The sequence below is a fragment of the Anguilla rostrata genome, chromosome 9 (assembly GCF_018555375.3).
Source record: "Anguilla rostrata isolate EN2019 chromosome 9, ASM1855537v3, whole genome shotgun sequence".
Classification (NCBI taxonomy): Eukaryota; Metazoa; Chordata; class Actinopteri; order Anguilliformes; family Anguillidae; genus Anguilla; species Anguilla rostrata.
Genome location: NC_057941.1, coordinates 14,690,032 through 14,712,889, shown reverse-complemented (window position 1 = coordinate 14,712,889; position 22,858 = coordinate 14,690,032). Strand labels below are relative to the sequence as shown.

Sequence of the window (22,858 nt, the reverse complement as noted above, 5' to 3'; positions counted from 1 at the left end):
TGAAGTGGGTGGAATTCACGTCGCCATTTCCTGTTGTATATCTTCGTTATGATCACTGCTCTTTGAGCCAGTGGGCATACCTACTACATTTTATATTGAAACTTATGCTGCCCAGAAACAGTGCTACAGTAATAAGAGATGTTACACTGGCATTTGGGTTATGTTGGTATTCAGTCCTCATATGCTTTTACATTAGCATACAGTATGTCTCATGTCACATGGCCTTTGAATAGGGAAGCCAGAATTGATGAACCTTGAATTAACGTGCTGCACAGCGACTGTATTAAAATCTTAACAATTTGACTACGAAACCAAAAGCACAATCAACAGCTACTGCAAATGAGTTTCCTTAAAAAAAAAAAAAATCAATAAAAAAAAAAGAATATCAGCAAAGGTGTGAATAGAATCTAGACAGATATAACATTAGCACACCCCCACTCGTAAATGCAAACCCTCATTTATGATGAGTATTTTGGCTGGTGGTTTGAATCGACTGTCCAGTCAGCATGACGAGAGCTTGCTCTGCCGTGCCATTTTTCTGCAGCTTCTGCCTAACAGGCCGTGTGGGTTAACGCGTTCTAGTGCCTCTTTGCTGTAAGCTGCCTTGAGGCATTCAATGAACGATACTCTGAGCCCACTATTATTTGCCTGCCAGTTCCGAAACCTGGCTCTCCGACCGAGGAGGTATTCCCACAGTTCCCTGGGGGGAATGAAACGGGCTTTGTGGGTCACCTCGGTAGTCTATTGTCTTTGCGGGGAGTGCCATTTTGCCCTTCGGTAGAGGCCCACCTAATGTGCAACAGAGAGGGCATTCCCAGATGTGCAGTGTATGTTTCTCTGAGACATGCAGCTAGGTACACTGACGTGCAGTGATCCCACTAAATCATCTTCATTGAGGTGAGAAATCACACTCACCAGTTGTTTAATCGCAGTTATTTAAGCAGATATCGGGCGCCGCGTCCATCAGCCGGAAAAGACGACAGATGAAGCAAACAAAACGAAGCCAGATTCTTTAGCTCCCTAATCCTTTTTCAAACAAACACGTTTGTTCCTTATAAAAAGCTTTACCTGCTGAGTGCTTTAATCTATATTGATGTACAGAGCACTTTCAGGTAGTAACCTCCTCAAACCCGCTTTACAATTTACTGTTTGCTGTCGGTTCCACTTAGGATTTTCCATGCCTGCTTTTGACTCAATCACCAAAGTAGGGAGAACAGAGCAGTAGCGGGTGTCTTCCCCTTTTGAACAAGGAAAGCAAAACTATTTAGGGATATGCTTAAAAAAGGTCTGAACTGTTATTAGCAAGCACCTTTTTCTATTCCTTCACTGGAAAAAAGGGGGAGAAACAGCACACGCAGGCAGCATCCGGATGAACAGTGTTGTCTGGAGTGAGAGGAATGGATACTTCTGGGATTAAGGGTGTTACTTCTGCAGGGCACGAGTTTTTTTAGATGCATATATTAATTCAAGCGGGTAGGATTGCTTCTTTACTCTGGGGCAGAAAAGAAAACAAGCAGACCTTAACTGCACGTTGTGTATGGCTATGTAAATAGATGGCACTTAAAAAACTGGGGTCAGTTCAGATCGGAAAAAATGGTCCTTGCTTCCATTTGCAGCTCGTAGACCATTTTGGAAAGCACGGCTTCATTTCTCTCGCGCTCAAGTAGAAGCATCCGCCCATAAAGAACCAAGATGTTTTTCATTTACAGGAACGAGAGCCAAAATGCAAAGTGCAAGTCGGAAGAAGCCACTGGGGGTGGTGAAATGAATTTGAATTTGTACTCTCCTTGCACTCACCCGAAGCCGGTGGTCTCTCATGCAGTGGGAGTAGAGGAAGGAGCAAATTTTGTGTGGGCCGCACTTTAAATATGATTGGATGTGTTGCTGACAGTTGCTTCGCATTGTTTGTGAACGTCTCGTGTTTCTTCATGGCATGGCTTGTTTGCATTGTGCTGGCTTGTACGTGGCGTGCAGAGTGAGGGGCATGCGGGGTGGGGGAGGGAAGCATAGGATGGAGTGTCGTCATTGGCGGCTGGAGGTCACCTGACCGCAGCGACCCTCCAATGCCCCCAATGACCAGTGGGAGCTGGCAGAGTGCTGCTATATTGAGTCTGTTCAGTTTCTTCTACTTGCGTAGGGTGGCAGAGTATTCCTATGGCAACCAGAAGAAATCCAGCAAGAAGAAGAAACTGAACAAGAATGACATCCGACTGGTGCCACGCGACACAGAGGAGACGCACAAGATGAACGTGGTGAGTTGCTCGTCGCTCACCTCCTCGCTCAACTACTTCGACTACCACCAGCAGAGCCTGCCGCTGGGCTGTCGGCGCTCCGAGAGCACCTTCCTCAACGTGGAGAACCAGAACGCCCGCAACGCCGCCCCTAACCATGGCTACCATCACACTTTCACCGGCCAGGGCCCGCAACAGCCCGACCTCATCATCAACGGCATGCCCCTTCCAGAGGTAAGCACCGACTCTGTTCGACCACAAGGGGGCATGGGTGGACGGGTTAGTGTGTGAGCGAGTTAGTTAGCAGGAATTTACCAAGCCTGTCATTGCTTACTACACAGTGTTGCATCAGCACGTCCAACATAAATATGATGGGTCCTTCCATGTTGCTGTGGCATCTGGGACACTCCCAGTCACTGTGAAAAGCATTGAGTTCTGACACCTCATGTCCCTGTGCTAGGTAGTACTGTGTCATGAGCAGCTTCAGTGATGTCGGCTTTCCGCTGACAAATATTGAAATTATTTGAGCCCCCTGTTGGAAACATTTCTTGTGAGTTTCTTTCTTCACTTTTTGAGATTCAGTGTCTTCAAGATATCACATCTTTTTAGCTGTGGAGGTTTGATGCAGGATCTGTGGTTACAGCTTAAAAAAAGCACTGGCAGGTTTATGGTGGAGGTATGACAAAATATATCATTTTGATTGCACTGTCTCACCCATTTTTGCATGTCAAGTGTCAGCAAGCGTGCTGGCGACACCTGCCAGATACCTCAACCCAGCCACAGCTGGCTCCACGTCAGATCAGGAGCGTACATTAAAAATAATCATCACTCAAACACCCAACGTGCAAACAAGCTAAAATAAGGTCTATTTTAGGCAGGCAAGAATTTTCCCTCATAGAGCGGTAGCCAACTGTTATGCGTGTCAGGTATATTTTTGAACGTAGGCCTCGAGGGCTGGTGAGAAGATGCTTCAGTTAAACGGCTATCAGAGCTGCTGCACTGTTCCATCAGAGTCCCTGGTCAGCCCGCTTCCCACTTCCTCAGTCCGATGTGGGTGGGTGCTTTTAGTGCCAAATGCACCATTTAGCAGGAACCACACAGATCCGATGCAATTGCATAAATCACAGAGCCAAGACAACGGAAATGTGAGCTGCCTATCAATCCATTGATTGGCTAATCCAGTAGTTCTCCTGCCCTTTTCGATCAGGTTGATCAATGAGATGCACTTTAAGCAGTGTTGATTTATTTTAGCTGGATGGGGACGTGTGTGTGTGTGTGTGTGTGTATTTGCAAGCACATTTCCTGTGTTTGTGTGTCTGTCTGTGAAACTGTCTCTCTGAATGTGTATATGTGTGTGTGCACGTGTGTGTGTCATTTCTCTATTGGCTGACACTAGACTGACCAGTTGTGATGTCAGTGTGTGCCATATCCTTTGCTTATTTTGTCTTCAGGTAGAACACAGGTTGAGCTATGCACTTTGAGGTGAACAGAAGGATACTCTGTGGACAGGGAGACAAAGCAATTACAGCATATGTTGTTAAACTGAAAAACTGAACGTTGCAGCCAGGCATGCCGGCCTAAACATCCAATAAAGAGGCCTTTGTTGTGGGATTAGAGGGCGTTTATTTGCCTCAGTTAATGAAAAAAATGGAAGAAAAAAAACAAATAAGGTAGCAGATTGATTTTGATTATCTCATATGTGAAGCTTAAGCTGTGGAATGGAGCACTGTGCCTTGAGTCCTCATATCTGGGTCCTGGCTTATGTTTGCGTGCCTAATCGTGGCTGTCGGAAATGTGAGGGGCTGCTTTGCATGCTGGCGCTGTCTCTCCACTCGCTGCGTGACGATGACAAACGCCCCTTTGACCACGGTCCCTGGGCCCAGGCAGCAGGCGGGCTGAGAGTGAGCGAGTGGGTGAGGGACATGTTCGAACGTCCCCCTAACAAAGGCTGAGCCTAGCCTGTGTCCATGGAGACAACAATGGGACTAGCTAAAGGAAGTCAGCAGTCAGTGCTGCTTCGGTAACATTTTGCCAGTTTTTTTTTTTTTTTTACCCTTCCCCCTCTTCTTTCTGAACATTTATTTTCAAACAAAACGTTGCCCTGGTAATTGCACAGCTATTTATGTTTAGCAAAAACAACAGATAATTGTGCAGCCACACAGAGCATGCACAGGCTTGAAACAGTGGACTCCAAAGCTCCTCTGCTGATTGGTTATTAGAACTACTGGTATATCTCCCATACCAAGGGCACTTTCACAATTATACCCATGTTTAAATAAGGCTTTTAAGATCGGAGCAAAGTACTCAAAACATTAATATTCATAGATCTGAATTTCATGTTTTACATGGTAATTGTTACAGTGGATTAAACAAAGTAAGATTTATGCACTCTAGGTGAGCATATGGCATTGACTAAGATGCTGCCATTTATTATTAGAATTCTTTTAAAGAGATGTATTATTGTTTTAAGAAGGCAGGATTCACCATTCAGACATTTTTTAAACAATTCTTTCCCCAAAAGTATATGAAGAAAATGTGTGTTGTACAAATAGATATCCCTGGCAGTGGTTCTGGAGCAGAGACTTTTCCCTGGCAATGTCTAGGCAGTAGTGTTTAGCTCACTCTAATTATAGCACTGTTAAATTATCAGTTGGGGAGGCACTCAATTAAACAGTTAAGGAGACCTCTGGTTATATTGTTTTCTGTGTTTTTCATGTAAGCTTTTTAGACTACAAACTGATTCAAGGAATATATTTCTAGATAGAAATAACACATTTAGCTTTTCTGAATAGCATATTGTGCTACATATGTATTGTTCTATGCTCAATCATATATGTAAAAAGTCTTTTTTCTCTTGAGATACAGATTCTGAGGAGTTTTCAGTGTTAATTGGTGTCCACCTGTTCCAGATGCTTCCATGATGCAACACAAAAAAGGCGGAAACTCCACTGTAAACATATGGCACTTGTTTAATCCTGTTTAATTTGCATTTTCACTGCAGAATGAGAAGGTGTAGTTTGGTCTCTATTGCAAAAATAATAATAATAAAAATTTCTGCCATCATTTACTGAATAACTGCATAGGCGAACATACTGTTGCTTGAGCTTGTCTTTAAATAACCGAGCTTGTCTGTAAATAAAAGACTTCAGAAATCCTGAAGCCTATTCAAATCCATAGTTGCACCATATCAGAAATTATTTGTTAATGAGTGCACATTTCAAATGGGAAATTTTGTATGTGGGTGTAATGGCGTAAAAATGTGCAGATCCCAAACTGTATTTGTACCAGGATGTGAGAAACAAATTCTTCAGTGTTTCCAATGCAGCCTAGATTTGGCTGTACAAATTACACTGATAGATGCAGGTGCAATAATGCCTTGTACCTCTGCATGCTGTGTTAAGAGACATCGATTGTGGCTGTCAAAACTTTGGCGCCATGCTAAGAAAAGCTTTTCTGTCCTGCCACACAGTGTCCCATGGACTCAATTAAAAGTCATCTCAAGGGAAAAACAAAGAGCAATACATAAAAACATGTGCTTGGAAAAACATTAGGACAGATTAACTTATCTTTTTTATTATGAATGCAATTTTGATTGAATCTAGGTATGTTCTGAAAGAGTCAGATCATACCTGGCTAAGCTGTATCGTATGAACTTCTGTGGAAGGGAAATTCCAAATGATGTTGACACCTGTGGTAATTTTATAACAAGGGCAGAATCTTCTACTGATGTGACCTGCATGCTGTAAACATGCCACGACTTAATCAGTGTGCTAATTGTGCTCAGAGCTTTGTCTCTGATTAGACAAATTATTCGTCTGTGTCTTAAGAGTTTTTTTTCTTTCTTGACCTTCTGACAGCACATAACAAAGACAAGTCTAAACTGTGGCAGTGCTTTTCATCTTTAGAAAATTTGTTTGATGACATGCGTGTCTGTTCTGTCCTTTATAACCACTTACGTACTGTATAGCACATAATGCAGAAAATGTAAATAAGTATGTGACTTGAGTTGCCTTCACAAGTTTATCTTTATTTAATATACTTGGCTTTACCTTTTTCTTGTTTAAACTTTCACCAACAAATTGCATGGTATTCAATGTAGACAGAGGAATCTGTGGCTCACCCATTTGTGTGAAAAGTGCTTTTTCGGAGTCACATATATTTGTTGGACTGAATGTTGATATTTTTTTTAGTAATGAATCAATAAAAGTGGTATTTTTTTAGAGAGGTGTCATAGGCATTTGTTCACTGTTGTAATGTATTCTGCAAGGAGTATGTCACCAAAATACGTCCAAATTTGAAAATGATTAGACATCTTTTTTTCCATGGAGAGCACAGCTTACTATGTCCTTATTCTGTTGATATATGCAGGGCAAGCTGAAGTGTCGTAACCTAAAGTTCTGACACAAACTGACGAAAGGATGTCACCCACATCCCATCTGTAACGAGCTGCGATATCTGCCAACCCTGTGCAAGACCAAGGCAGGCAGAGAGAGAGAGAGAGAGAGAGAGAGAGATATTGTTTAGATTTACTGCTGTTTAAAGCCAATTTTCACTTTATTTACCATCTATTTACTATGGAGGGTGGAAAAGCAAGAAATATTAACAGCATTCCTAAGCATAGGTACGCATTCAATACAGATGCTGAACAGGAACAGCAGATTTTAGCATTCTTTTTTAAAAATATTTTTGAGCATTAAAATGATTTTAGACTTCAGATTTTTAATGATAGCATCACAGCTATGGCTAATTATACCCATTGATAACTTAAATGCATGTTTATATCCAGATACGAATCAGATATGTTGCACTTTGGAATAATAGGAGTGCAATAAAAGGAATTGTGCAATGCATGGTTCGCTCACCATGGCAACAACTGCAACAATATTATTTTCTTGCAGTACATTCCCTGCTTTTACTTGAGATAATGTAGCACATGAATAATTCATCCTCTGCCTGCCGCCCATGCCATACTAGGTTTTCAAGGTTTCAAGTAATGCACTTGTTAATAAAATAGGCATTTATAAGGTTAGCTCTGTAACAATGACAAGTAACTGCAAAATCATAATAAGTGCAATAACGTGTGTGTAAAATGACTAATATGATTATATTTGTAATAATGAGGATGATTGTAATGATGTTGGCAATCCAACTCCGGTCCTAGACTGCCGCAGGGCTGCTGACTTTTATTTTCACCGTAGAACCATTTCAGACCTAGGAAATCAGGTGAGGTGAGTTAATTGTGTAATCAGTTGTGTCATTAATTGATTAACAATGCTGAGTTTAACCCGTGCAAATCCAGGGCTTTTCGTACTGTGTTTAGTGTTGATTTCTAATCTGGTGCCACTATGAGGCGACTGACTTTTTTGTCTGTATCATAGGGCTGTGGTTGCTTTTGCTGCTATGGTTCATTTGCTGTCTGAGCAGAGCCTGGGGGTTGGGGGGGGGGGGGGGGGGCGTCAAGGGGAAGATTATATTGTGGGCTGGGATGTAGTAATAAAAAAGGTGGAAAAGTAACCATGTATGAAACACTGTAAGAAAATCTTTAAAATGACATCTTCAATATATTCCATTATTTTTGGCAAAATGCGATACAAGATGTCAATTGGATGTTTTTATTTGCATTAATATACATTTTGGGAATTCAAATAAGCCAGTAATGTCGTATGCCATGCTCCAGAGCTGACCTATACAGCTGAAACTACACCACTGTATGTCACATACGCACAGGTTGGGTATTTGAACTGTGTCTGAGGGGTGTGGTGGTGTCATATATGAAAGAAGGTCACATAAAACTGTACTCTCAGGAAACCTGATGCCGGAGGCTGTAAGAGAGAGAAAATAACTTGATTAAATGTTATTTTTTTCCCTCTCTTAGCCTCATCTCTCATTAGCACAGATTTAGCTGTCAGCTTTCAAAAACGCCCGCAGTTAAATTAATAGGATAGGAAAGGTCGGCCTAGATTCTTAAACAGAAGCTGGACCAGTTACCACTGCCACGGGGTATGAGAATTAAGGGTTCAGCTGCACTTGTCTTTTTCATCAATATTTAAGAAATTTCTTCTAGAGTGGCCACAGAGACACTGTGGATGGGACAGTCAATGTCACTCAGGTTGTCCGGCAGTGATGGAACCAATACTTGAGGGACATGCAATGCTTAACCTCACCATAATGTGCTTTGCGCTCAGCTCTGAGTCAAAATATAGGCTATTATCATGTCACCTTTTGCCCAAAATCTGTGTTCATTTCACCTACCAGCAGACTGCAAACAGAAAATGGACACCCTGAAAAAATAGAATAAGCTTTAATTTTGTGACTGTATGGACAGTACATTTCAGTTCTAATATATTGGGCCTCAAGTGTTTTCTAGAAGCAATAATGTGCTTTTCACTTTTCCCCCAAGGTGCTGTGTGCATCGGATATCATAATCTAATTTTCATTAAAACATTTTTTCCTTTTAAATTCTAGAGAGTGTCTGCTTAATGCACACACACACACGCACACACACACCATTCTATGGGCTTCATAGTACTGGACATGCCGTTCCTAGGTGCTTTGGCTTGGGTTGTGCAGGCAGGAGGTTGCCTTTTGGGAAATTAACAATAAGAAAGACATTTTATATCCAACATGTGAAGGGAAAAAAAAAAAAACTAAAAAAAAAAAGCCTCACCATCCCTTGAAACTGGTAGAAAAAAAAAAATCTAATTATAGCTTTGAATTAGCATCATTATTTGAACGCACTTGGTAATAAAGCAGCAGAATTTAATTTTGCCCAAACGTAAGAGTAGAAGAGTTATTAATTAAAATTCATGAACAAAAACCGCGGGGAGGGCGGAGAACACACACAGTCCGTGATTAATTCTGCAGTCGCTCCACTTATGTTCACGATAAAGGAAAGAGCATGCCTTTGGCCACTCTGAAAATGCCCTTTGGCCTTTGCAAAGAAACCAGTGGCCATCGGATTAGGCAGCTGTGGATTAGTGAGAGACAACAGTGACGCCCATCATCTTGAAATTTCAGCGGTTTATGGGATATGGATGCGTGGCAGGAATATATATTTAATATTGAAATGCTAAACGAAGCATAAATTGGTGTGAAGCAAAGTAATATAAAGACATTTATCTGAATAATTCAATTTAATTAATGTGTCTCGTAAAACATAGCGGAAAATCTGTTTTCATAGTAACGTGTGCTTGTTTATATGGGAATTTGTAGCATAAACATTAGCTTGGAGAGCTCTGAATATGATTGTGAGTTTCAAAAGCAAGACCGAGCTGGTTTGGGGAGGAGGAGGAGGCTCCACCACCCCCCATCCCCCATCCCCCTTGAATACATGTGTTTTGGAAATTGTTTTCAGCATTCGGGGGCTGTCACAAATAAGCACGCTGACTATTATCTTTCTCCATTCAACGGCGTGCAGCTGGCAGTGTCACGCAGATAGTTGAGGATGCAGCACAGAATACTGTGTACCTTTCAGATTTGCTTGTTTCATCGGGATAGTGGTGAACTGGAACCCCTCTTTTCATTTTATTTGTGCTCTTCCTGCAAGCCCGAATGGCTTTGCTTTATAAGACAGGCAGCCAGTATTTATGGTGTGAGGGCCTGCTGAGGTAAACAAGGCTGTATCACAATTTATGCCTCCTGTGATCACACATGCTCCAAAGCTGAAAAATGTCATCACATTGTTTTCTTTTACTGCTAAAACATTTTCTTTCCCTGCGCTCAAAATTCCTATTTGAAGCGAATGGGAAATAATTTATACGCAGACAGTTTTTTGATTGCCCATTGTTTGTAAATCTCAAAGAAAAGAATGAGGAACATTCATTTTGAACAGCTGTTGAGGTCAGAAGTTCCCTGTCAGTTATTAAAACAGTCTGTTATTAAAACATGCTGAAACCTCTTGCACATGCTCATTTTAACAAAAAACTGCTATGGCCAGACAGCAGCTTTGTTATTGCTTAAAAGTGTCAACACAGCCCATCCAGTCTGAATGTGTATGCCATGGCAAGCACATGCGTGCAGTATGTTGAACGGCAACACTTTAACTCCAGCCTTTTACTTCATTGTATCCTGGAGAAGTTCAAAAGGTTCATGCACTCCGGGGGGAATGTGAACATTAGTCTTGCCCAGTATATTTCCAGCTGGAGTATAGTTCAGCCCTTGTATTTTCCGCTGCTTTACATACCACACCACAGTGAGTATCATTATGCCTTGCGTATTGCAGGTTGTCACATACAAATAATACCAGTCCACAATCTACCTGTTTTTCTTGTGGTTGGACACAATGGGCCCCATTTTCCTCCCTGCGCATGGCGTGTTACAAGCTGTTGCATTTGCAAAATGATATTTTCATCTTGGTTTGAGCCGCACCTGGGCCGTTTCATTTCCTGACTCGCCGTGCACTAAAGTGGGAGTGAGAGTCACATGACTAATCTTTTCATTTTAATTGACTGTAGTTAAAATGGTAGCTACAGTGCTGGTACAACTCATGGATATACTGCATTTAAAAACGAGTTTGATGATTAATGCAGTGTTTTGCACCAATCTCTCTTTTTGGCATAATAAATGTTTAAATAATTAAATAATTAAATAATAATAATAATAAATGATAATTAAATACATATTGCAATAATTAGCATTCAAGTTAAACAAGTAATAATCATTACAAGTTCCTGTATGTATTAGTTCATACCAACATAATTCAGGAGTCTAATATATCTTAATGGTGGAAATTTCATAATCAGCTTGAACATGTATTGCTTTGGGCAATATTGTTCTTCAGAAAATGATAATATTTCTGCAAAGAAAAAATAATGATTTGTTGACTTGGATGAGTTGTGGCTTAATCGTGTTTTAAATACACTTATTTTGTCTATGTAGTCATGTCAATGAGTTGTACTCTTCTATATGCATGTTGTTTTTGCATTCTATATGTAAAAGTCACAACCATGCTGGGAATAGTCTGGCTGTTTTGTTGCTCAGCAATGTTTATGTAGAGCAATACAAGTCAAACCTATTCCTATTGGGAACCGGGAGATAAATGACCAAAACAAGTGCATTTAAAACATGACGAAACCACAACCCACCCAGTCCAGTTCAGTTAAGCCATGGCATTGTCGTGAATTAATGATGGACTCGTGCGTTATAATTTTTCTTTCTTTCGTTTGAGCAACACCAAGTCATTTTACTGCTGTGAACAGGATCACTGGCATTGTATAATCTTCCCTGGTTTTATTTTATTTAATAAAACTTCAAGAGACTGCTGACATTATTTCTTAGTTATAGTAAAGTGTGTTTAAGCTATTTAGCTTCAAGCTTAATTAAAACTGGCCCATAATAAACATTTAGGCAATGTTTTGTTTAATTTCTGATGGAAGAAAATTTGAACAGATTTGCATGAATTTCTCTTACAAGATTCATGCAAATGCAATTTTTTAAAAAGGTGACAGCCCAACTCTACACCTCCCACGAACAGACATCTTGTGAGAAACATATGATGAGTATATCCTTATTCTCGTCTTCCATGGCAGTCATAGACGTGCAGGAATTTGCAGTATGCCATGCACAATGCGCACGGCTTTTAAAGGGAACGAAAGAGGTCATTTGATTGCCTATTAATGAATGTGGTTGCGCCGCACCCACTGATAATATATTCAGTATAATCCAGCCCATGTTCCAGGTGTGGCGTGTGCTTTGATCTGTCCGCTTCTCGCCTGTGATCACAAAAATACACTATATGACCAAAAAGTATCTGGACATCCCTTGTTTTTCATGGTTTGCGTTAGGCCTCTTAGTTCCAGCGAAGGCAAATCTTAATGCATACAATTACATTCTATACAATTTTGTGCTTCCCCAACAGTTTGGGGAAGGTCTTTTCCTGTTTCAGCATGACAATGCCCCCGAGGTCCACATAGAAATGATTACACACAGCGAGGTCCACATAGAAATGGTTTTGTCGAGAACGGTGTGGAATAACTTGAATGGCCTGCACAGAGCACTGATCTCAACCCCCTCCAGCACCTTTGAGATCAATTGGAAAGCCAACTGCAAGTCAGGCCTAATCACCCAATTGGCGCCAAACCTCACAACCACACTAATGCTGGCTGAGTGGAAATAAATCTCATTTTTAGTATAAAGACTTCCCAGAAGAGTGGAGGTTGTTATAGCAGCAGTGGGTGGACCAGCTCCATATTAGTGCCCAAAATATTGGATGAGATGTTGGATGTCAGGTGTCCACATACTTTTGGCCATGTAGTGTACTAACATTAACTGGCCTTTCATGCCCACGTGACACCATTGACTGCGCCCATGCACCAGTATTGATTTCCGGATAATAGTGCCCAGTGACTTTATTTCTTCTTTTGATTAAGTAGGTTCTGTTTAATTCATAAAATTGTTAATCAACTGCTGTTGAGGTCAAAGGGAACATGAAAAAGCAATAATTGGGAATGTCTGTACATTCCCCAACTAGTGAGCAGTGCTGGCGAATAGCTTAACTGCATGCACTTTGCTGGTAGTTTAACTACATTCAAATGTGTGTAATGGTTGTAGTTAATTACTTTTTTGTTTTGCGGTGTAGTTACCTACAAGAACTACAAACTACTTTTGGCCCTATTTTTAAATTTTTTTTTTCAAACCCCTTTGATCAAGTACCATCTCTCTCTTTACACTCTTATCCTGGTTGGTGACAAGTACTCTGCTCCACTGTAATTGCCAACTGCCAATCGCCACAGGTTGCTGGTTCTCCCCACTGAGCTGTATAGTGGCTCTCCTCGCATGCAAAATGAAGGCATTTCTCACACGCACGTAATGTCTGGGGAACACGGTAATGACCATTTTTTTTATTATTGTTTTACAAAGTAGTTTGAAATACATTTTCTGAGTAATTAAATTAGTAGTTTTGCAAGCTACATTTCTCTTTAAGGTAGCTTTGCTGTAGTTGTGAGCTGCTTTCAGTGTGAAGTAATTGGTAATTTGTATACAGTAGCTACGCTTTCAGAGTTGATTCCCCAACACAGCTAAGTTTATACAGAAGCAAAATCAATATATATATATTTTTAATGCCAATGTTTGTCAAGGGATTTCTGTTAGGAGCTCGGCTTTTGTCTTGTTTTTAATCCTGTTTTGCATTTTGATTGTTTCAGCCTTAAACAAAAAAAGAAAATAAAACATTTGGTATTTCACTCCAATTTGTTTAGGATTAATGGTTTGAAAGTGGACCCAGGCATCTGTTTTGGACTTGCGTCTGATTTCCTGGAAGGTCACAACACTGACAATATTAGGAGCAGCATCATGAGTACATATCTTGTTTTGCCAGACAGGAGCAACTGCCCTTACAAATACTGGCTGAGGGAAGTGGTAACAATAATATGTGCCACTACTTTCAAAACACAGGCCGTTTCCATACTGACACCTTTGCTTCATAAACAAGTGGCATATCTGAAAATCTGTTTGGAGAGCCTGTCTGTTTTGGGTCCTTCAGCAGTCAGGCAGCCTTGCCTTGATCCAGGCGATGTCTGGTGGTGAAAATAGCTGGTGAGCACAGAAAGATGGAGAAGACAAGAGCGATCTTTCTGTGAGAAGGCAGCCATTTGCTATGTGGTCTCAAGCGACAAGAGAGCTGAGCAGTTTGATGCATTCTGTGGAGATCTCTGCATGCTCTTGGCCTGTACTGATGTAGATTTGACGCTTCCTTCAGTCGGGCAGGGATTAAGCATTGGCAGAGTCTGCACTCTGGTGTTTTAACGACACAGAAGTGCTGGGAGATGATTAACCCTGTACTCAGCTGACAGCACCATTAATAATAATGATACAGGATCATATCCAGCCCCCTGCCTCCGACCATATTCACACGTGCACCCCCGGTGACGTGAGGCCTTGCACAACGGCTTTGCACTTCCTGGTATTTTCGTAAGAGTGTATGAGGTAGTAAAATGAGAGCTGTCTCAAGAGGGAGTCCTCGCTGGCTTCGCTACCAGGTTTCCTTTTTAGAAAACTTCACCAAGGGAGATGAGTAATTTAAATTGCTTTCTGCTTCCTTTTTGACAGTTCACCCTGATACAGGCTGAAACATAGCAGGAAACCTGGACGACATTCATGAGTCTCAACGTAATGCGTCTGATTTTTCTCTTTGTTCTTCTCTTCATCTCTCTCCCCTCTGCAGCTAACATCACGACAGCCAGAACAAACTCTGGTACTGGCACAGTCCCCCTGCCCTCATGTTCGGGAGGAGCTCTTTGCGGCTATTCGTATGTTTGCTGTGGAATGAAAATTGTGATTTTGCGACGTAACCCCGGCCTTTGGCCTGGAAAATCGTGGAACTAGGGACCAGAGCGGCGCCACAGTCTCTGGCTGGAAACCCTGTGCGGGGGGGAGAGGGTGCCAGCTGCTGACTGTCCAAGTCAACAGACTGACAGCTGGATGAGGCCAGATTTAGAGGGGGTCGGGCAGGGTGAGCAGGGTTGGGTTTGGTTTGCCTTTTACCTGAACGTCTCAGGCCTGAACTATAGGGCTAGGGACTGGGATCGTTTCCAAAAATAGCTACCCATCGCCTTTTTCATGACGATCTGTGCAAAGCCCCAGCTTGCATGAACAACAACACGAAGATGATTTTTGGTTTAATTTGGAGGCCTAGCAATAATCCAAACTAAGTCTCTTAAAGCTGCAGCCTTCCTCTCCACCAGATTATGAGAGCATCTTTAAAAATATCATCTTTAAAAATGTCCTGCTTATCAGCTCTCTGTCCACACACCTCAGCGGATTATGCCCATTGGACATGGCAGGTTATTACATTCATTATCACAACATGATCTTGTATTATTATGTTAATCTGTGTGTGTGTGTGTGTGGGTCTGTGTGTGTGTGTGTGTGCATGCATGTTTGTTTTTTTAAAAAAAACAAACAAGCATATGTTTTTTTATTGAAATAATCTGTTTTTGTGGATTCGAGAATTAAGCACTTAAAATTTTGCGCAATCAGGTATAGAATCAGGGCCAGATCTTGGGGAGATTTGCTGCCCCCTTTAACCTTTGACTTTGAATTATCAATTCTTTTAATAAAGATTTAAGTTAATATTTTTTACCTTTTCTAATTTCCCACAATTTGTCTGCTCAGGAGGTTTAGCCAATCATAAAAATGCTCTGTTCAAAATAACAAATAAATAGTTTTACTAGATTCAAAACATACTAGGGAAAACATTAAAAAAAGAAAACCTTTTAGATATTACCTTGGTTTGTAAAGTGCTTGTTGCTTACTTTCTTGCTGAAGACCTGAGGTTCAGTGTGGTAGCTTTCAATGATTAACCGCGTTTCCACCGCAGGAACTAGGAATCTTTTGAGGAACTCAGTGCATTTCCACCGCAGGGACCAGGTTCTGAATTAAGTTCCGGGGACATTATTTTACCCCCCAAAATGTCCCTGCTCGGGGGGTAGTACTTTCCAAAAGTACAGGAACTTTGGGGGTGCGGCTTGCAGCGCTGAACATTTCTGATTGGTCGAGCACTCGCAGCATTTTATTTCAACCGCCATTTTTAAAAATCTGTAGCCGCAAACCAGCGGAAGAACTTAATTAATTTCTCAGTTATTTGGAGTCGGCATTACTACGGTGTGTCACTGTGTACACGATTTCTGCTCCTCTGTTGAGAAGGTACTCATGGCAGAAGTTATTCAGTGCCCAAACAGTGAAAAGTTAAAGGAAATGGCGACATATTTTGAGCGCAGATAGGGGTTGCAACAGTGTGTAGGTGCAATTGATGGATCACACATCCCCAGTCTTGAACCAGAGGAATACCACACAGAGTATTTCAACTGCAAGGGCTGGCATTCGATCATCCTGCAGGCTGTTGTGGATGGAAAGGGTCTCTTTTGGAATGTTTTTATTGTTCTTTGTGAGCGGAGGCGCAAGTCCGTCTCAGTCATCTCACGGTCTCCACAATAGGTCGTTAAGGCTAGCATTTCGGGCGTTTTGAATCTTTGCTACTACTGCTCGTCTGTTTTCCAGTGTTGACTCTGTGACCCCATTTGCAAAGCAGTAAATCACAATCAACAGCAGCACGACTTGAACCTCCTCCATGTTCACTGTTGTTGCAGTGTCGCACAAAAAATTATGCCTGTCCGTCGCTTTATATGGCGTCGTCGTTGTTGGATAGTCACGCGCAAAAATGACGTGTAAAACAGCCGTCAGGTCAGCGTACTAATTTACCTAATCTTTACGGGTCTTTAGACCACGGTGAAAACTCAGACAACAATGGGCTGAAGGAACCTTTTAGTTCCTTGAAAAGTAGTTCCTGGGACAAAAAGTTCCGGGTACTTTGGGTGGAAACGCAGCTATTGATAGTGATGTACATCCAGTCCCTTTTATAGACAGCCATTCCACTGTGCTGCCATCTTGCACACACTCAGCCATACTTGAAAGTTTGAACATGTGGAGAAATACTTGCAAATATTGATTTTTGTTGTTATTTACCTGCAATAGGAAGTTGTGTTCCATGGTTCTTGTTATCTTTTTGAGAGGATAGGGTGGCGTTATAAATACTGTTACTTTATTATACATTCAGCAGCAAGAGAGTGTCCTGCACCTGCCTCCAAATACTTGGAATTGTCTACTTTTGCTAGTATTTACCAATAATATAAATTGTTTTCTATAGTTTCATGCTATCATTTGTGCTTTTGAGAGTAGATAATTGCTGGAAATTAGTCATGTTACAAGTGTATAATAAAGATGATACCATTGTTTAGCTAAGATGTGCTGTAGTGACTGTACATTGCTGCAGGAAACCCTGTATGCGGTTGCATTCTGTATATAGTTAGTTCATAATTAGGATATGATATAGTTATTGATGTGCATATAATGTAGCTCATCATTAACAGTAATAACCAAAGAGAGGAGGAGGTGGTAGGGTAAATCTCACTGAAAAAATGGAGCAAAATACAGTAGTGGCAGCAGTGTGATATTAACCTCTTGACCACAAGCATATAACTAGGCATGTACATAAATGGGAAAAGATTGAGTCAATAAACTTGAGTTAAAAAATAAAAATAAAAATCAATAAGCAATGCTGGCCTATACAGTTAGTTCAACATTGAGATAAAGTTGAGAAAAGAGAAAAATGAAAATGTGGGACTAAAAGGCTGTAATTCCTGCATGGATCACCAAAGATGGATGTTAATACCCTCACATTAGAGCTGACAGTGCACTTTAACACCATATTCATAGTTTCATTTCAGATCTAGTTTGTTGGTGTTCAGAGCCATAACAAGAAAATGTGTCACTGCCCAGATATTTATGGACCACATATAATATATATGTATATAATAGTATGTAATATCCTGAATATCCTTATTCAGAATATCCTATATCCTGAATGAAATCTTGTCCCCCAAAAAATCTGTGAACCGGGACTGTATAGAATTTAGATTTGGATAGGAGAAGAAGATTTCAGAGCTCATTTTTTATATACATGCATGTTCACATTGCTCAAAAACATGCATGTCAGCCCTTCAGCTAGAGTCATGAATAATGCAGCCAGGTTCTTGCCATACAGTTAAATGTCAAAGGAGACATTATAAAATGCATGAACTCGAATTAGTGCATCAGCATTATTTCATTTGAAAAATATGTATGTTTTGAACCCGCATTCAAATTCAGTAATCATCGCTTTAGCCTTCCTACTTTTAAAGGAATAATGCATATCAGTATGATTATTCTTGGAAATAACGTGCCTTGAGAGTTTCTCTCAAATGGCTTACATTTGAAATAGGCGCAGTGAATATTATTTAGTGAGCATCCTTGCAGTAATCTGTATTTCTGGAGGATATGAGAAATCCGATGTACAGTAAGCAAAGGCATTTTAGCAATATATGCATAGAAGAAACAATTTTAAGGCTCATTTTAGTCACTGCTTACTAACTGTTCTGCAGGCAGGTTCTTAGGGGGTTTTTAGGGTTGCCATCTCTTTCTAATGATTGTTTTAAACAGTGAGAAAGCAAGAGAAAGCCCCTTGTTTCTTTGAGACAGAGAGAGAGAGAGAGAGAGAGAGAGAGAGAGAGAGACCTCGGTGAAATTTTAAAATTCAGATCAGTCCATATTTTATTGCACTCGCATGCTTTTCCCTCTTGATTCATCCGTGGATTTACTTTGGTTCTCTCTTGTTGGATCAAACTACATTTTCTTAATTTAGGACTCATTCATAGCAATCAATGTAATTTTGGAATTAAGCCCAACTCTTAACAGGATGAAAGAAACAGAAATCAATAATCATCATAACAGTTGTGAGCCAGATGTCCTCTGCATAAAGAGTATTTGAAGTGTACAAGAGCTAAATGTAGCTCTTTCACAATGTGGCCCCAGTGTTATATTGGAATTCTCATTACATTACATTAGGAGCCACCAAAGCATGTTTGCAGTCTGGAAGCGGCGCATTAAATCTCTGGGGACCAAGCGACTACTTGAGTGTGTTATACAAGAGAGAATGAATATGATCTTGAACTTGTGGGAATAAGCGTCTCGTAGGACAATGCACTGCATTGCAGTGCTCTCCACAGTTCCACTCGTGCCTGTGGTTTATGAATGTCATTAATAATGGATACAGCCACACGTATCCATTCATGAGCTCATTGCCTCCTTCAGGAAAACATGTCACACGGCAATTTGTCGATCCCAGCGGGGTTTGCCACCCCGTCCATTATAAACATGTGACTTTAATTGCATTTCTGTTTTTTTTTTTTTTTTCCTGACAAAAAAAGGAGGAAATGAAAAGAAAGGGCATACGTAGTGCGAGGTTCACCGTTCCCTGGCTGGTCTGAGCATCTCGTTCTCTTCCCCTCCTCTAGAATTTCTGATGCAGCCTGCATCCTCTCGTAATTGTTTAGCCCGACCTTTGCTACTGTACCACTAATTATCAGTCGTGGAGGCGCTGTAAACCAGGCTGGTAATTATCTCTGACTTATTTGAAGAGACTGTTGCGGCATTCCTGGCAGGCTGGTCAAAGCAGCCATCAGCACGGGCGATCTGAAGCTATTTTCACGGAGGCCAGGTTAATTATGGTGATCAGTGACTTTTCTTCCCGGCCTCATTTCGCGAGGAGAGCAACAGGTGGCAGTCAAATGCATGACCCCTGGCGAGCCCTATCAATGCCACTAATGCCACATAAAAGAGTCTCTGACTCATATACCAGTCAACCGGCACCGTCGACTTGAACGATATGTGTTTCTCCTGTGACTAGATGAGGTCTGGGGCTGTGTGGTAGCAGATTTTCTGATGCTGGTTATCGTGAACAACAATGCTGTCATCTCTGGCGCAGTTTCACATGTGTAACCCGATGTTTCATGCATCAGGATGCAGCGAAGATTGTTTGCACATCACATTTAGCATAACGTTGAAGACGAAGTGAAAAGGCGTGTGTACAAAAAGCTGTCTGTCACAGTACAATTGCTGTAATTTTTGTTTTGTCAATACATGGACATTTACCCTGAAACAATATAAAATATTGCATAATAAGTGCATGTTTGTTTAGTGTCTGATGTCTTACATTTGACATTGCCTTAAAGTTATAATAGGAAAGGATGTTTTTCAAAGCCCACACATGAATTACTACAGTGGCAACCAACCCTGTTCCCAGAGAACTACCTTGTCGGTTTTCATTTCAACCCTAATTTGGCACACCTGACTCTAATTAGAAGCACAACAAAATCGCTATCTGTTGAATGAGGTGTGCTTTGTTAGTTTTGGAATGAAAACCTGCAGGACGGTAGATCTTGAGGAACGGGTTGGTTACCATTGAATTAGTAGGTAGGGGTGGATGTCGAAGAACTGTTTTGGCAGCCATGTTATACAAATACAGCCTCTTTTTTGCTTTTGACCGGCATATCTTCAGAAAGGTTTGTAGAAGTAGATCGTATTAAGTAAGTTTTAGCAATTTGATACCGTATGTTATTGTGTGGTTTGTAATAGGTGGTGCAATTACAGCTCTAAGATCTTCTTCTTTTTTTTAGGGCTTATGATGAAGAGCTTTTATTTGGGCAAAAGTATTACGAGAAGATTAAGTAAACAGACTCCCAACACCACCATCATCCATGCTTTATTACTGAAATAGTCTGATGCACTGAATTCAGTTAGGTCAGTGCCCACGCTGGACATGCATCAGTGTTACTGCCTGCAAGAAAAACCCAGATGACTTTGTTGAGCAACATATTTCAGGGTCTGATTTCAAGAGCAACAAGGTGGGCGGACTGCTGCGCCACAAGTGATTTTAGTATTATTATTATTTTTATTTTGTGAATGCGAATGCCTCAACTGAATACCGTAGGAAACACAGCTTGTGACAACATCATTAGTGTCTGTTGGGGTTTGACTTGACTTTGCCCCACATCTTTCATTGCTTCAGAGGCCTAGGTTTCCCTTTAGCAAAAAAATAAAATAAATAAATACCTGTTTGCCCCTAAAGATGCACTAATGCAAATTAAATGAAGGTTGGGCGGATAATCCCTGTGTATTTCAGCTGCTCTAGTCCCAGATGAAAGGGAGGGTCAAGCCTATTGCATCTGGCTCAGCTCATCTCAAGCTGCTTCTGTTTCCCTGTGCAGTGGAGCATACATTATGTGTGTGTGTGTGTGTGCGCGTGTGTGTGGGTCTGTGTGTCCAGGTTTTCGGAACAGTTTGTGCGCATACTTGTGTGTGTGTGACTAACTAGCTTTAGTGTAAGTATCACTTCACTAAAGTTGAGGGTGTTTTGATTTGGTTGATGAAAACAATAATTACTGGTCTTTTTGATCCTGCGGATGTGCCCATGATTTACTAGGCAGTAATCCGCTAAAGCCAATCCTGGTTTTGACAGCTGCTTAAAAAGACTGTCTAGTATTTATTGAGGACAGATGTGCCTCGCATTTTTAAATCAGCATGTTCATAGCTAACTAGATCGACTTTACTGGATCATGATTTACACCGACTGGCTAACCTCATTGAGGTCATAAGGAGGTTAGAGTCACCATCTGTTCATTACGTTGTATGTAATTTTACAGGACGCCTAAATAACACATACATAATGATTATCCTCAATTTGTGCTACTTGTACTACCTTTAACAGTATTTATCTTTAAGAACAAAGTCCATAGTAGGTCTTGAAGACAGAAGGCAGCTGCTTCTTGATTCAGATGTAGGGCTCAAACCGTGCTACTGTAGCTGTGGTTTCCAGCCATGGAGTGTAATAAACACTGTTCAGATCAGTGGTGCTGGTGTCTGATGAGACACGATGAGGTTCTACCGCAATCCTCCTTGTTCTGGCATTGTGCTGCTAAAGTGGAGCCTCATCTGTTGCCAGTTGTCAGAAGCAGGGGATGTCAGTAACAAGGCAGACTTAATCCATCTCCCCCCTGGTGAGACCATTTTGATCCGGTTTGGGAAGCTGGTAGGGACATCCGCACAGAATCTGCAATCAAGTGCCTACAGCCTGGTAAGGTGGCGCAGCACCATGATGGGTTGGTCTGGATGGGGTCCAGGCCACACTCGCAACTATTTTGACAGATTGCCATTCAGTAGAAGACTGAACCTATTAGCACTCAACCCTCTGAAGGTGATGAATGAGTGACGTGGCTGTTTGTTTTTAGAATTTTTAACAATTTATGTATAATAAATACTGTGATGTTTAACACTTTCTTCTAGATTCAATCTGCCTTTGTTCTTAACTCTTAAAGTAGAAACCAGTACTGCTTTGTCAATGCAAAGGCTTGTATTTTTTAGTGATTCATTTCAAATACTGAGTTGAACCCAGACCTTTATCTGATTCTTTTGGGCTTGACGCTGCACATTTAATGGAATCTGAAATGAATCTGGACTTAATGGATTTTATCACATTTGTTTTCATTTATTAACAGCTTCTGGTTCTTGCTACAAGATCAGTGAAAAAGATCAGCCTGTACTGAAGCCTAATGTTCTTGCTGTTAATTCACTCAGAAGGAGGTCTCTGATTATAGCTCTGCTTTGTAAAGCTTATTTGTGGGAGACTCATCTGCATGCTAATCTGCCTGTATTGATAAATCCGACTGCTTTTCCACCAGCCTTGGGCCATGTGGACTATTGGCAGTTGCTGTCCAACCACCTCAGGTGATACCATGGGGATGTCAATGATTTTGGGTGAATACTGAATAATGGAATGGTATTTTTTCTGATGGCTGAATTAGGATGAAACCCTTTGGGAATGCCCAGGAAAGTAACTGCTCTTTGTTTTTTTTTGTTTTTTTTTTTTCAGAGGCTTCTAGGCAATAATATGATTGATCTTCTGGAAATTCTATACATGTGTGGCCTCTCTCTCTCTCTCCCTCTAAATGTAAATTAACTGAAATGTAATGCCATTGCATTATTTGGAATTTCTCTGAAACAGGGAAGCAGATACTGTAAGCTGTAAAATGTAAAATTTTAAAGTACAAACTATGTGTAGCCAATTTGTCTGTGGTTGTTGGCATTCGACCTCTCCCTGTTTGATTGATGTCTGAGTTCTTTACCGAGCCGCAGCAGCCATATGTAGATAACCTGTGGTTCTCAGTGGATACAAGTGATTTCCATGCACCACAAAGACCAGTGGACAAAAAGGTGTTAGTTTTGTACATTCTTGGCTGACACAGAATTATTAGGTGGCT

The 22,858-nt window shown here is 41.0% G+C and overlaps 1 protein-coding gene across 4 annotated transcripts in view; it reads left to right on the top strand.

Moving 5' to 3' along the window:
* LOC135263015 (protocadherin-19-like) overlaps positions 1 to 22,858 on the top strand; it is a 63,429-nt gene that overhangs the window by 5,511 nt on the left and 35,060 nt on the right. The window contains exon 2 of one of the 4 annotated variants that reach the window (XM_064350545.1): positions 2,138 to 2,252. In XM_064350545.1, the coding sequence (XP_064206615.1) occupies positions 2,138 to 2,252 (115 nt within the window). Of the gene's footprint in view, positions 1 to 2,119; positions 2,466 to 22,858 lie in introns of all 4 variants that reach the window. The other 3 variants (XM_064350543.1, XM_064350544.1, XM_064350542.1) reach the window with 3 other exon arrangements.